The 14979-nt window shown below is 52.1% G+C and overlaps 1 protein-coding gene and 1 long non-coding RNA gene across 4 annotated transcripts in view; one reads left to right on the top strand and one right to left on the bottom strand.

Annotated features, from left to right (window-relative positions):
- Window positions 1-5671: 5671 nt before the first annotated feature.
- LOC139081049 (uncharacterized) lies at window positions 5672-6908 on the bottom strand. The gene is made up of 2 exons (XR_011536000.1): window positions 6653-6908; window positions 5672-6232 (listed from the first exon to the last, which is right to left on the bottom strand). It is a non-coding gene; the product is annotated as an uncharacterized lncRNA (long non-coding RNA).
- Window positions 6909-6937: 29 nt separating this feature from the next.
- CD99L2 (CD99 molecule like 2) overlaps window positions 6938-14979 on the top strand; it is a 114497-nt gene continuing 106455 nt past the window's right edge. The window contains exon 1 of one of the 3 annotated variants that reach the window (XM_070604877.1): window positions 6938-7235. In XM_070604877.1, the coding sequence (XP_070460978.1) occupies window positions 7169-7235 (67 nt within the window). In that variant the 5' untranslated portion in view covers window positions 6938-7168. The remainder of the gene's footprint in view (window positions 7236-14979) is intronic. The other 2 variants (XM_070604878.1, XM_070604876.1) reach the window with 2 other exon arrangements.

Below are 14979 nucleotides of genomic sequence, written 5' to 3'. Positions count from 1 at the left end.
TGTGATCTGACTTAACACTTTTGGAACGCTTTTCCCTCCTCCAGTAGTGTGACGAGTGGACAGGAGAGCAGGGAAAGGAGAAGCAAGGGCCAGTTAAGATGCTCGTTTTTCTCTCGGTAGTCCGCAGGTGGGCACTTGTGTTGGGGTGTCCTTAGTGGGAATGGAGATAAGGGGGTCCTTTGAGAAGTCTTGAAGACGTAGAATAGCCAGGTACTCAGTCAACGCATGTTACTCAATTTTTGTTCACATTCACATAACCAGTTAGAGGTAGATCCATGCTGCTCCAATTTTTCTCTGCCTCAGTTTACCCAGGCCAGGTGATCAAAGCCTGCAGTCAAACAGAGGTTTGATGTTCACATAGGAGGTAATAGAATTGAATGGTCTTGTTGGACGGGCTGGGACTGGGCTCCTGTAATATCCAAATTCACAGACACCAGCGCCCTACATACGTATGTTGGTGTGCATGTGTGTGTCTGTGTGTGTGTGGATGTAGCGGGGTGTTTGATGTATTGGCGTCCCAAAGGGTTGACAATGCTTGTTGAAAACCAATAAGACATGTTTTGGAAGACAATGTTATGACTGTTCATTGGATGCTGTTTTCCACATTTGTGTTCTGTAACTTTTTCTAGGAGGTTTCTTGGACTGCTTCAATTACATGAAAAGACGTAAGGAGGCCAAATGTTGGTTTCTGTGGTGTGTCTCCGAAGCACTTCGGAGGCTTCACTGAGGAAGTTAAATAGGGTCCTACTCCTCCGCATTTGGGAGGCACAGGTGAAGTCCTATTCCCGCAGAGGTCAGGATTCAGAGTGGAAAATGCTGCCTCGGAAATATTACAGAGACATAAGTTATTCCTTGCCAAGTGCTTATGAAAATTCCATGTTAACTCGACTGAGCACTAGAAAGAAATGTACAGAACAGTCTCTCGTATTAGGAAAACATGCAGGTCTAAGGTTTTGCCCTGCTTGACTTGGCACGCAGGCTTCCAGAAGACGAGTGGATGTTCTACATTTAGATTTCCAGAGAAGAGGACTCCCTCTCATGATAATGAGCCTTGAAACTAAGTCGCGACCCAGCGGCATTTGGCACCCATCTTCTTTTCCTTCTGTATGGTTGTCACCGTGGCCATCATTGCCATTATTATCACCATTGTATGGTCCTTGGTGGGTTAAGAAAATGCCCCAAACCCCAAATGGGAATTCCAACAGGAATCAAAAAGGATGAGACGATTCCTATCTCATGGGCACTTGTTGCATTAGATTACAAAATGCTCTGGTCAAAGGGTCCCGTTCGGGGTGAGCAACTCTGTCGTATGCATTTGGGACAAGAGTGATTGTGGGGGTGGGGTTCTGCAGAAACACAGGGATGGAAGTGGGCCCTGCTGTTTGTGAAGCTGCAGCTCCGGACAGGCCACACTGGGTTGTCTCCAGGCCACCAGGCAGAGGTGAAGAGCCGCCCATCCCAGCTCGCCCCTCCTTCTGGGCCCAGCTTAAGCACTCCCAGGACTGCTGCACCAGCCTCCTCACTCTTCTTCCTACCTCCACGCCCCATCCCAATCTCTTCTCCGCTTTCCCCAGCTTTCCACTCTTCAATGCCTCTGTCACCCAGAGCAGCATTTTCTAAAGCAGATGCTGAGTTCTGTACAGGAGTCCTGAGTCTCCTTGAAGGAATGGATCCATCAAATGCCAATCTGATCTTGGCACCTTGCAGCCTTGCCCCAGCCCCTTAAAACTCTCCAGGGTTTTCAGTTGTGCTTGAATCAAGCCCAAACTTCGCCTGCTCTAGGAGCCCCACTGACCTGGTTCCAGTCAGCTCAAATCCCACATGTTGCATACTGTCTCATTTCTGAGCCTTTGCTCAGTGTTCTCTAGGAACAGCCCCCCAGCCGCAAGGTGAACTATTACTTTCCCTGACTATCCAACTGGGAGGGGCCTCTTTCTTTGGTGCTCTCACAGCGTCCTGTGCTCCCCTCTCTAACTTCCTGTATCACATGGAGTTATAACTGCTTGTCATCTGTCTCCTTCCCCAGGGCACCTTGGACTTTTTTTCTCCCCTGTCCTGAGAACAGGGCCAGTCCTACACACCCACCCCCTCCTTTCTGTGGCCACTGCTACCTCCACCTCGTACATACCCTGAATCCAAACCCTTCTCTCCAGCCCCACAGCTCCCAGCCTCTCCCTCTAGACAAGGCCAGTAGGCCCTCCTGTGGGTCACTTTCCCTGTCTCTCACTTTCCCTGTCACTCTGCCGCTTAATGCTGAAAACCCTTCCATGGCTCCCCTCTGTTCTCAGCATCAAATCTTTGCTCATTAGTGTGGCATTCAAGGCTCTGCCTGACCTTGCCTTACTATAACATCCTCAAGAGGAGAGAGTAAGAACCCGAAGGAGAGGCGGAGGAGGCTGAGGGATAATTTGCTTACAACTTTAAAAATATGAAAGAGAACATTGTTTCAGAATCCATTTTCAGGACTTCTGTTTACATATGGGGTGTGTTCCAATAAATTCCTATGTATCGGGGCCCTGGGTGGTCTGAATATGGCTGGTATAGCCAATGGTTCCCAGACTTGTGAATTTCATGGGAAGTAGATTTCTTTTTTTTTTTTTTTTAATTTGGGGACGGTAGGGTTGCCAACTTTTTATTTTGCAAAGTAAGCACATTAAACAAAACACTACCATCTTTTCATGAAATAAAGGACTTTTGTATACCAAAAAAAATCCATGATTTCAGATTAAAGGTCAGTACTCAAGCTTTATGGGGGAAAAGTTGCCACAACAACCTCATTTTTATTTCGCCTGGGACTGGTAAAGACTTGTGTCTGTCAGGCACTTGGGGAACTGCTGTAGCCCCTGGGGCTCCCCCTCCCCGAAGTGAGCTGTTTGCATTCCCACTGATACACAGGGCGTCTTTGTCTCCTAATTGGCCCGCACAGTGGGGAGGGTGGTGGGAGGGAGAGGGTTTCTTGCCGCTGCCAAGCTGGGGCCCTCTAACTAGTTTGGTTCGAGGGATTAGGGCCCAAGGCTGTGGGAGGAGAGAGGAAGCAGATGGAAGAGCTGCTGAAGCCAGGAGCACAAGCTGAGCAACCTTGGGCCCTGGGGCCAAAGGGTGACCCTGAGTTGGGGCAAGGCCTTTGTCCTTGCCCCTGCCCTCACATGGACTCCCTTTTCCACTCTAGCACCCCAAGCATCAGTGCCGGGGGAGGGGTGGTTGGGGGTTGGGTGACCAGGAAATGGCACACCTGACATGGACAGTGGTACTCCCGAGGTGAGCACCTTCAACAGTGGTGGGGGTGGTGGCAGGGCCATTCCAGGGCCCTGGTGGGAAGATGCCACCAGATGCGGGCTGATTTTGGCCACAGGTGAGGGAGGCCCCCTTGGGGGTACTTTGCAAGGAGGGGTTCGTATCACTTGGGAGGGAGAGCGGGAAAATGGTACGTAACGAGGGTGGGGGGTCAGAAGGTTGGGGAGTGGTGGAATACCAGGCTAGCCCTCAGAAGTCTACTTAACTCAGATTAGCTTAAGTCCTCCCAGCTCCATCTGTTCTTCTCCTGTATTCCCAGACTAGCCTGTGGCCATTTGTCCATGCCACACTTTTCCGCTCAGGTCAGAGCTGATGAAACGTGCGTGTTTTAGGAGAGGACCTTGTCAGGCCAAATGGGTTTTGAGTTGGTGACAATTTTCAGGATATGAGAAGCTCATGAAGGGGTGAGGAGTGGCAAGAGAATTGGGACAAGAGGGGGATGTGGCGACAAGGCAGGCTTGGCCAGGAGTCAGTCCCAGTATCTTTGTACAGTGGCACTGGGGAGAGTGTGTGTGTGTGTGTGTGTGGACGGGGGAGGCACAGAATTATGGTTTCTAAGTGTGGAATATCCTGTATGTAAATCAACTCCACGTTCAATTGCAATTCAGTAGGGTAGCAGCTACCTGACCAAGGGACTCACCAAGTTCCAGGCTGGTCCTCAGCCTGGCGGCTCAGGGCCTTGATGTGATCAGTCCTCTCAAACTCATATTGACCTAACTTATAAGAGACTGAGAGGGGCCAGCCCCGTGGCCGAGTGGTTAAGTTCACGCGCTCCGCTACAGCAGCCCAGGGTTTCTCTGGTTCGGATGTGGATAGGGTTTCTCTGGGTGTGGACATGGCACCACTCATCAGGCCACGTTGAGGCGGTATCCGACGTACTACAACTAGAAGGACCCACAACTAAAATATACAACTATATACTGGGGGGATTTGGGGAGAAAAAGCAGAAAGAAAAAAAAAAAGAAGATTGACAGAGTTGTTAGCTCAGGTGCCAATCTTTAAAAAAAAAAAGAGAGACTGAGAGACAAGCCAGGCCCCAGATAAGTCATTTTACACAGGGAGAGTTATGTGGTAGGATAACTGACCTTAGACATTTGCAATATTTTGACTAGTGGCTTTTTTTTTCATGAGTGAGTGTCTTTTGGCCCATAGTAAACATTATCCTTTTCTGTGGGTTCTTATTCCTGTGTCCTTCCCTGTTCTGGAAGAGCATGCTCTTTACAACCCACACCACCCCGCTTGTATTCATCCTTGCCCCGGTTCAATCTGCTGGAATGCAGGCCACCAAACATTTGCTGTAAAGGGCTTTGTGGGCTCCATGCTCCGTGGCAACTAGGCAATTCCACTGTGGCAGCAGAAAAACAGCCACAGATGATACAGACACAAATGGGCATGGCTATGCGCCCACAAACTTAATGGACCCTGACATTTGAACTCCGTATAACTTTCCCATGTCACAAAATAATCTTTGTTTTTCAACTGTTTAAAGATGCAAAAATGACTCTTAGCTTGCAGGCCACAGAAACAGGCAGGCAGACTGGATTTGGACCACAGGCTGCAGTGTGCCAACTACTGCTGAGCTAGAAGATCATATTACTGCAACATTGCACTGTGGCCAGTGTCTCGCTGGTGGGATTTAGGTGTCTCCACTGCCCATTCACCAGTTAGAGCTCCAGATGGGTGTGACTGTCCACTGCGTGTTGACTGAGATGGCTTCAACTTTGAGGCTGCATTTTTCTCCCCTCCTCACGCCTCCTCAGTGTAGATGAGTGTATAGGTCCTGGGATTCATTCAGCAGAGCCTGAAGGGCTCCTAAAGGCCATGATGGCTAGTGCCCTCCCGCTCCAGATGGGACCACTGAGGCCAGGAGATAAGGGAATGGCGGAGGGCACTTAGAGTTACTGGGAAAGCTGGGGGCACATCTGCAGCCTGAAATACACAAAACTGCTCAACTTCATGGTGTATTTCTGTAGCTCTTATAGGACTAACAATGCCTCTCTGCTCCGTGTCCCACGCTGCCCACTTTCCACCATCTCAAATATTTAACTCTTAGCACAACATTATGGCTGCGGCCAGGATTTCAGCCCTGTCTGGCTGACTCTAAAGCGCATGTTCTTAGCCCTTCACCCACCGGGGTTCCTAGTGATGCCCCTGGCCCCTCTGACACTACAGGCCAACTCCCCAACCTCAAGGAACGGCCATTTTGCTCCTTTTTTCTCATTAATTATTGAAGTGATACATGAAGTTGTGAGGAATAAAAGATACAGATAAAAATGTCAGTATTATGCCATGTAGATGGTGTGTGTGCAATAACTACTAGTTGTTTCAGTTAATTCTTCAGCTAGTTAGTGTCACAGAATAAGCACCACCCTGGAAATCGGCCATTGACTCACTCTTTATAGGCTTCGTTTTTCCAGCCTCAGGATTTAGAGCAATAGAGGGAAGTCACATGGGGAAAGACTTAGCTCTATCTCAAGGAGACCCTCGGCTCCGCTCCCCCCCCCCCCCCCCCCCCCCCCCCCCGCCACAACGCTCAGGGGGTGGCAGGAGCCACCGGAGGGGAGGTCTCTTGGAAGTGCGGGCCTGGTGGGGGTCCCAGGAAGCCTGACGAAGGGACACTAGGGGAAGGTGGTAGTAGCCGCCCTCTAGGGAGGATGTGGCCCAGAGCAGCCCGTGCCGCATAATGGCAGGGACAGGCGCGGCCACGTCGCTCCGCCACTCCGCAGAGCAGCTGCGCTTTCTCTTTGTCCTCGAAAGCTGGCTGCAGCTGGAGCCCTTCTTGAGCCGTTCATGTCAAAGGCTGTAGCCGGCATTTTGCTGTTCAGGGCAGCGTCGGAATCAGATTTGCCGGGTCCGGGCGCGGGACTCCGTTTGCCGGGGTTCATGGGAAAGGACTGCAGCGCGTTTGCCAATCACTGAGCACGTTTACAGATGGACCCTGCAGAAGTGAACTCGCGCTTTCAGCGCATTCAGCAAAGCCTCAGGAGAGCTGACCCTGTCCCTCCCGCCTCCTCCCCCGGCCCGCGGAGCTCCGGCTCCAGGCTGCCACCCCCCCTCTCGCTGCCCCGGCGACCCCGGCCTCGGGCTCGTTTCCCCGAGACGTGCCGCTGTTTGCCGACCGCGGCCAGTTGGCAACTAGCCTTTTCTTTAATGTCTGGCGGGGGTTCCCCTAGAACTTCCTGCAGGGATCGGCGAGTGGGCGGGCAGCCAGTTGTTGTGAAACACAAGCTCAGCCACGCGACCGGGGCAAGAGTGCGAGTGCTCCGTTCTGCAGCCGCAGCTGGAGGGGCCCCTAGGGAACTGCCTTTTACCAGGAGGAGACCAAGTGCAGAAAGGGAAGAACCCCGTCCAAGGTCACCTGGCTGGCAGAGCGCACCTGGAGCGTGCGCCGCTTCAAGTCCTGCCCCAGGCCGGGAGGAGTCTCCGCGCCAGGCGGAAAGCACCGCACACCCACGCCGCCGGCGCCGCTGGCTCCCCGGCTACCGTGGACTCTCTGCTCTGGGCCGCAGGACCCCGCTGCCGGCTTCCTGCTCTAGGTCGGAGGAGGGAAGCGGCCCGCAGGCAGCGCTCTGGAGCTGGACCCAGCCGACACCCGGGCCCTCAGGCCCCGCCCCTCGCGCCGTGGCCCCGCCCCCGAGACTGCAGTCTCGCCCCGCCCCTCGCGCCGCAGTCTCAGCCCCGCCCCACCTCACCTTGGCCCGGCCGGGCGCGCCCCTCCTCCGCCCTCCCGGAGCCGCGTCGCGTCGCGCCCGCGCCGGTCTGGGCGGGGCCCTGCAGTGGCGGCCCGGCTCCTCCTGCGGCTCCTCCCCAAACTCCGCTCCGGGCGTTCTCGCGCTAACTGTACGCCTCGGGCCCCCTCCGCCCGCTCCCAGCCATGGTGGCCTGGCGGTCGGCGTTCGTCATCTGCCTCGCTTTCTCCTCGGCCACTCTGGTCCAGAGAGGTAAGGCGGGCAGGGGGCGCGCGGGGACCCCGCCCTGTGGGCGCGCGGGGCGGGGGCTCGGCACCCCGGCGGCCCCGCGGTGCGCATGAGCGGCCCGGCCCCCGCCCCGCGGGCCTGCGGCTGAGGCAGAGGGCGGTAGGGCGGTGGGGCGGTGGGGCGGTGGGGCGGTGGGGCGGTGGGGCGAGCGGGCGAGCCCGGAGTCCGCCAGGGCTGGCCCAGCCGCGGTCCATGTGGCCGGGTAGGAGGAACCGGGATCCGTCCTAGTGCTGAGCTAGAAACAGCGGGACAGTCCCCCCTTAAAGTCCTGAACAAGGTGTCACCACCGGTGACAACAGCTCTCCCCAGCAGATTGCCTTTGGGAAAACCTTGAAGAGAGCACTTATTCCCTCGAGCGGGCCTTCTCAAAACGTGTTTCGAGTCCTCCTGCAGCAGAAGCACCTGGGGAGCTTCCTGGGCTCGTTCCTATCCCCCTTTTCAGGATCTCAGCAGGGACAGGGGTGGGGAGGTGGATGGGGGACGGCGATGTGTACGTCTAACCAGCTGATCAGGCGCTTCTGGTGCCCGCACCAGTTTTCGAGCCATTGGTGATATTTTGCCAAGCAGGAGGAGAGAGAAATTCTGTCGAATCAAGGGAGCAAGTTTCTTAGACTCCCGCTATTCAAAGTGTGGTCCAGGGACCGCATCGCATCACCTGGGACTTGGTAGGAATGCAGCATCTCAGGCCCCGCCCTGACTTGCTGAGTCAGATTCTGCATTTTAATTAGATCTCCGGGTACTTTGCAGGCACATTCAAGTTTCAGAAGAATCTTCTTAGAATAAATGCAGTCCATGGCTAAAAATAGGGTCTCCAACATGTACCGACAGAATCTTCTTACACTTATTTATAACCCATCTCCACATCAGAGAAAGGGTTTGAAGAAAACACTGGAATTGAGCACGGAATTGTGCTCTGAGCTTCCTGACAAAGAGGGCAAATTCAGGTAGTGAAAAACATGAGCTCAGCAAAAACAAAACCTTGTCCCAGTACTGAATTCTGGTGAGATTTAGGTTACGTATGAGGAACACTGGAAAACAGTAGCCAGTCCAAGGCAGTTTGCCAAAGATGCAGAGAGTGTTGTCCTGTGGGCAGCCCTCCTGGAGTTGATGCAGGAGCCATTCAGCATTCTACAAAAGTGCCAGGCTCTGTTCTAGACATGATTATGCAGCAGTGAACAAAACTTAGACTCTGCCCTCATGGAGCGGACATCCTGGTGGGGGAGAAAGCAAGCACGAACACCGCAATCGGTATGATGTATCGTTAGTGCTATGAAGAAAAATAAAGCAAGTTACAGGGTTGCTGAATTTTTGTCTTATTTTTCCCTTTGGGGTTAAGTTTGTATTTTGTTTATGATGCATTTGTGGGAAAACGTATGATCATTTGATTGACTTGCATCTAATGATATGAGAAACTTGCAAGTGGAAGTATGGGAAAGTTAGAAAAATGCTGTCTTCTGAAAGTCTTCAACATGGTATGCACATTGAGAAGGTGGGGAATATAAATGATTATGTCTCAGATTTCCACCATCACGTGTTACGCTAGGTGACTTAGGAGGTGGTGGAGGAAACTCGAGCCCGTGCACACATTTTACAGATGGGGAAACAGAGGCACAGAGAGGTGAAGTAACTTGCCTGAGGTGCCAGAGCTAGGATTTGATCCCGGGCTTGTCTGATTCCACAGTCCTTGCTTTTAAGCACTAGGTAGAATGCCTTTACACCCAGAGGCTGCCCTCCTCCTACCGCTTACTGGCCAGCTGGCCTTGGGAAACTTCTCTGAACCTCGCTTGGTTTGCTCATCCGTGTATAACTCCTAATAACTCACAAAGGTGTCTTGAGGGGACCAGGCATGTGTCACTTTGAGATCTTCAGCCCTGCCATCAGCTATCATCTCCTCAGTGCTTGCTGTGTGCCAGTCACTTAACATATATCGTTTTTAATTGCGCCAACGAGTTTGCTGGTTAGGCAGCATCCCCACCTTGCAGATGAGGAGCTCCTGGTCACATAGCTCAGAAGAGGTTGAGCCAGGACCCACCCAGATAAGACTGCTACCTCAGTGATCTTTTTTATTTTAATTAAGAAAACTAAAGAAGCAGCTTTTGCTTCAAGGTGGGGACCCAGTTTTGTGGATATTTTGTGCAAAATAAGATGAAAGATATGGGTTTTGCATTGGTGGTCTCCCCTGGGCTTCTGGGCAGTCAGAGCTTTAGAGCTGCCGTGTCCAAATGAGCACACAAAGCAGGCGCTCGGGCCCTGCTGGCTCTCCTGGAGGGAGCCCTGGAGTGGTGGATGGGGGCGCTGCCCGGGAGCCACTTTATTCTTGGTCCTGCTCGTCAGTAGTGAGGTGTGACCGAGAAAGCCCAGCACGCCTCAGAAAGCACACGCAACCTCGAAGCATGATTTGTGATAATCCCTCCAGACGCTGACAGGTTGAGACAGGCTTTAGGCTCCTGGGAGTTTAAAAGGGTGGTTAACAAGTCATCCCTGTTCTAATTACAGGTGGGTTTTTAGTCTGCTGTGTATTTTACTAGTTCTGGAAAATCCTCTGAGGACAGGCCTGACGCCTGTATGCACCTACAGGAATGAGAAGCTGGGCTTTCGAGCAGAATCTCAGTGGCGTGGGTGGGTAGTAATGATAACGAGGCCTCCATTTCCCGAATGCCTTCCCCGCGCCAGGCCCTCAGTGCTTCACACACATTTACCCCTCATAGCTACCCTGAAAGGTTGGCAGTGTGACCCATCTTGTCTCGTGATGTCCATAATGGCTGTTTGCCTATAGCCTGGAAAAGTAACTGGGTGGTAACCCATTTCTCAGATGAAAAATGTGCGGGCCAGCGAGGTTTAGGACTTGAACTCAGGTTTATCTGAATAACCAAAGCAGGAGTAGTGGACACAGATACCTCCAGGGATGGGGCAGGTCATAGAAATGTAAGAAGTGGCCGAGAATAAGTGTGATGAGTGTGTTGGTCCCTATAAGGGACCGAGCGCCTGTTCCCCAGCTGACAGGGGGAGAGTGTGGGCTTTGGGGCAAGCCTGGCCAGCGCTACCATGACCTGGGACGAGTCACTTAACTGCTTGGTGCCTCAGTTTCCTCATCTGTAAAATGGGAACACAACACTATCCACCTTATGGGGTTGTGAATTACTATTAAATGAATACAAATAGGTAAAGCACTTAGCGTGGTGCTGGGCTCTGAGTGAGCTCAGTGTTAATTATTAGTCACATTACCTAAGACATTCCAAGCCACATTTTCAAAACACACACCGTGCAAACCTTGAAAACATGCTAAGTGAAAGAAGACGGACACAAAAGACCATATAGTGTATGATCCTGTTTATGTGAAATGTCCAGAGTTGCCAAATCCATAGAGGCAGAAAGCAGATTAGTGGGTGCCGAGGGCTGGGGGAGGGGGGAATGGGGAGTGACTACTTAATAGGTATGGGGTTTCCTTTTGCAATGATGAAAATGTTCTGGAACTAAATAGAAGTGATGGTTGTCCAACCTTGTGAATGTACTAGGAACCACTGAATTGTGCACTTTAAAAGAGTGGTGTGTGAATTGTATCTCCATTTAAAAATATACTATAGTCGAAGCAGAACAAATGAGGGAAGTGGCAGCATGTGACCCCTGGGTTGGGGTTGGTCTTCATGGCCCTGGGCCTTGATTGGGCACTGGAAGAGGAGAGCAGAGTGGGCCCCAAGTGCTGGCGGTGCTGAGATGCCAGGCTGGGATCCAGGCAGAAGCCCTGTGGGCTGACTTGGACTATTGGGTATGAGCCAGATAGGCTGCAGGGGTGCCTGCAGGGTTAGCCCAGAGCTAGTTAACCTCGCCAGTATGCCCCCCAGTTATTGCACTGCACTCACAGAGTCTGGGGACTGTTTGCCTTTTAGTGTCATTTGTTTTGATTGGTTTTCGGCCCCTTCCTTGCTGTCACAGGTCACATCGCCATCCCCTCCATCATTTTGGACACCAGGTAACTGAAACGTTTTTGTTAAGACACACACACACGCACAGAAATCACCCAAGAGTTGGCCGCAGCCGGCACTGAAGAAAGGCCTGAAGCTGCCTCCAGTAGAGATGACCATGCTGAGGATGTTGAGGCTGGTGGCTGCTCAGAGGGGAGTGTGGGAGGAGCTGGTTTTGGTTCCGGTGAGTTTCAGATACTTTCCAGGTGTGCTGACCTTCCTGTTTGAGGTTCTTCCCCCACCTGGTGTTGGTGCCTTTCCTGCTGCGGGTCCACTCTTACTCTTTGCACTTAGCACGTATTCCTCTGCTGCTCTCGGTGTGCTTAGGGAGGCCTGGTTCCAGGGTCCTGTACCCCGACCTGGCCTCGGCTCTCCCTGAGGCTTACCCACAGGTCCACTGACTGGCCAAGCTTGGTTTTCATGTGAAAGCTTAAAGTCATCCTAAATGTGTAAGAGAAACAGGCAGGCAAATCTTTCATGCAGGTAGGTATTCCAAATGGAGGCGGGTGGGAAGCCAACAGATGGAATTAAGATTGCTAATCAGCTGACCCTAAAACAAGATTCTCCTGGGTTATCCTGGCCAATTAAAGGTCAGGGGTCCTTTAAACATGGAAGAAGCAGGTAGAGGAGTCAGGATCAGAGCAGTCCCAGGTGAGAAAGATTCAAGTGGCTGTTGCTGGCTCTGAAGATGGAAAAGCTATGAGCTGGGGAATGCACACACGGTCTCTAGAAGCTGGAAAGGTAAGGGAACAGACTCCCCTTGAGCTTCCAGAAGTCAAGAATGAATGTAGCCCTGCTGAGACCTTAATTTTAGCCCAGTGAGACCCATGTTGGACTTCTGACCTCCAAAACTGTAAGATAAAAAATGTGTGTTGTTGTAAGCCATTAAATTTGTCATAATTTGTCTCAGCAGCAAGAGGAAACTGATGGAGAAGCTAAGGGGTAGATACTAGGGTCCTCTTCATTCTTTGATGTTGTGATGTTTCCTTACATTGTTTCAATTTTGCTGTCTTAAATTCTCAATATGCTCTGAATTCAGGATTTTAAAATAAATCTGCAGGAAATTGGATTGCAGTGATGTTCTTGGTGCGGCAATGAACCTTTAGAAGCACCTTCAAGGGCCCTGGAAGGCAGCTGGATTTCTTTTGCTTGGGTTTGATTTTAAACTACTTCACAAGGAGATCAGAGCCTGTGGCCGCTGTGGGGACCACCGGCTGTCTCCCAAGAGGCCTTTTCCATCCCCTTCCCCCCCTCCCCAGCCCTGATGGCTGCTTGAAGCAGGGGACAGAGGGTTTCTCTTTGTCCAGGCTGCCTGCCCCTTCGCTGAGGAGGAAGAGTGTGCTGTCAGCTCGCCTTCCTCACTGCCCTCACCAGTGCCCTGGCTTCAGCTAATTGTGTTGAGGCCGTCTCTCCCGAGGCAGGTGGGGGAAGAGGACCAGAGCAGGAATGGGCAGGCCTGGACCTCCACCCCAGCTTCAACCAGTTGTGAGCTATTTTTATTAGTTTTCTACCTAGGGCTGCTCATAAGATATCAGAGTGTGCTGCAGCTTTAAAACAAACAAAAACACTTGGAAAACTGTCGTTGAAGAGGGCTGTAGCTTACTCCCGCAGAAAGGAGGGCCCCTGCTCCGTGAACGTCTGTTTAAAGGAGAGGCTGGACAACAGCGGTGGCTTTGCGAGGTGCTTCTTTTTGGGATTATTTTCCAAATTAGAGGTGGTACCTTTGGCAGGAAATATTGTTGAAGTGTAGAATTCATTACCACCAAAATAGTGCCAAGGCGCGGACTGGGTTCATTTTAACAATCTCTTATCTTTATTGCTGGTTCAGCTAGCCTGGAATGATGGAATTAACCCAGGCCCTGCATTTCATTGTGGCCCCACCATTCGCTGGCAACAGTTGCCTTATCTGCACCAAGAGGCTTCTGATCTCTGCTTTGTTGGCCTCACAGAACTGTTGGAGCAGCCAATTAATTGCTAATACAAACAGGCGGTGTGTTGTCCAGGTATTAGTAAAGTTAGGCCCCCTAGAGGGGATGAGAATGCAAAAGAGCCCACTTGCTTAAGGAGCTGCCAGCCATAGAGAATTCAGGGGCTGAGGAAAGCCTTCACTGCAAAAGCCTTTGCTTGGCTGTGCCCACAAATTAGTGAACTGCACGGAGTCCGAATGAGCTCCTGACCACGAACTGCCCTAGGGGCAGCTCTGATTGAGTTGCTCTTCATATCCCTTTGGCTTCCTGCAGAGTTCTGGGCTCTCTTGTAGGACAGTCCTCTTTTTTTCCATTCATTTGGCTCTCATTCTGGCTCAAAAACATGCAAGAATCCAAAGTAGTGCCTAAAAGGGAACAAACAAAAAGCATGTTCTAATCTTTTATTCGTCACAGGCGATACAGCACATGCACTTGAAGTTTGGATCTCCTGTTCGTTTCCTCCCAACACTTTGCTTCCCACCTCTCCCCCTGAAATGGCCAGGGTCAGCGATGCCTTCCGTGTTGCTAAACCCGAGGGTGACCTGACACCCCATCACACCCTCTCCCTGGAAGCACTTTCTCCCCTTGACTCCTGGGAAGCCACGCTCTACTCATCCTTGCCAGGCCCCTTACCTCCCTGACCTTGGGGCTTGTGGCAGTGCCTCGGCTTAGTCCTTGGTCAACTTCTTCAGCTGCACTTGCTTTCCAGATGCCTCCACCAGCCTCATGGCTTTACCTGAAATTCCGTCTGCATGCTTGTGACTCTTCAGTTACATCCCCAGCCCTGATCTCGCTTGACCTTCAGGCTCCTACATTCAGTATGTCCACATGGGCGTCTGAGGCCCTGCTGGTGCTTAGGGTATTCAAATCCTTCTAGTTCACTTGTTCTCCCCACGCACCAACTGAATCCCAGCCCTTCCCTCAGGATCCCCGGACCTCCCCATAATCCAGCAACCAGAGTTCATGCCCTGTGCAACTGTGTTAGATTATTTTGACTGTTACCCCTGCTAACAGGCATCTCAAAAGGACCCTGTACAAACCTGAGCTGCTGCTCATTTCCTCCGAACCTGTTCCTCCCACCTGAGTAACTGTCAATCCCGTCCTGCTGGCAGCTCTGGCCGCTCCTCCAGGGCTCTCTTTCCCTCGTGCCCCACATCTGATCTGTCAGCTAACCATGCTGTGACCACCCTCAGGTTCATTCAGACTCCGACCTCTTCTCACTTCCTCCCTTGGCTTGGCCACCATCCGCTCTCATTGGAGCCCGCACAGTGACCTTCCTACTGGTGTCCCAGAGTCCACTCCTGCCCCCTACAGTCCAATCTCCACATAGCAGTCAGACAATCTTAGAAACCCAAGTCATCGTGTCCCTCTGCTCAGAACCCTCCAGTGGCTTCCAGTTGTAGAGAGAATAAAATCCAAACCCTTACCTGTGGCCTGCTCATCCTCTCATCTCAGCTCCTGCCCCTGCCCAGGGCTGGCCTCCAGTATGCTCATCACTCTCCTGCCTTGGGGACCTTAGCATGTGCCCTCTCCTCTGGCTCGGTGTTCCTCCCCCAGATAGGTGCATGTCCTCGCCCTCACTTCTTTTCAGGTGCCCCACCTAAGGCCATCCCTGACCACCCTACCTGAAATAGCACCCCAAATACCCTGCCACCTCCAGCCTGCCTGAGTTGTCTTTGAAGCCCTCATCCCCAGGGGTTATCCGTCCACCTGCTTCCTTGCTTACTGTCTGTCTCCACCACTAGACTTTGGGCTTCATGAGGGCAGGGACCTTATTTT

Source organism: Equus przewalskii, chromosome X, assembly GCF_037783145.1.
Source record: "Equus przewalskii isolate Varuska chromosome X, EquPr2, whole genome shotgun sequence".
Lineage (NCBI taxonomy): Eukaryota > Metazoa > Chordata > Mammalia > Perissodactyla > Equidae > Equus > Equus przewalskii.
This window is presented reverse-complemented; position numbering and strand designations above follow the sequence as displayed.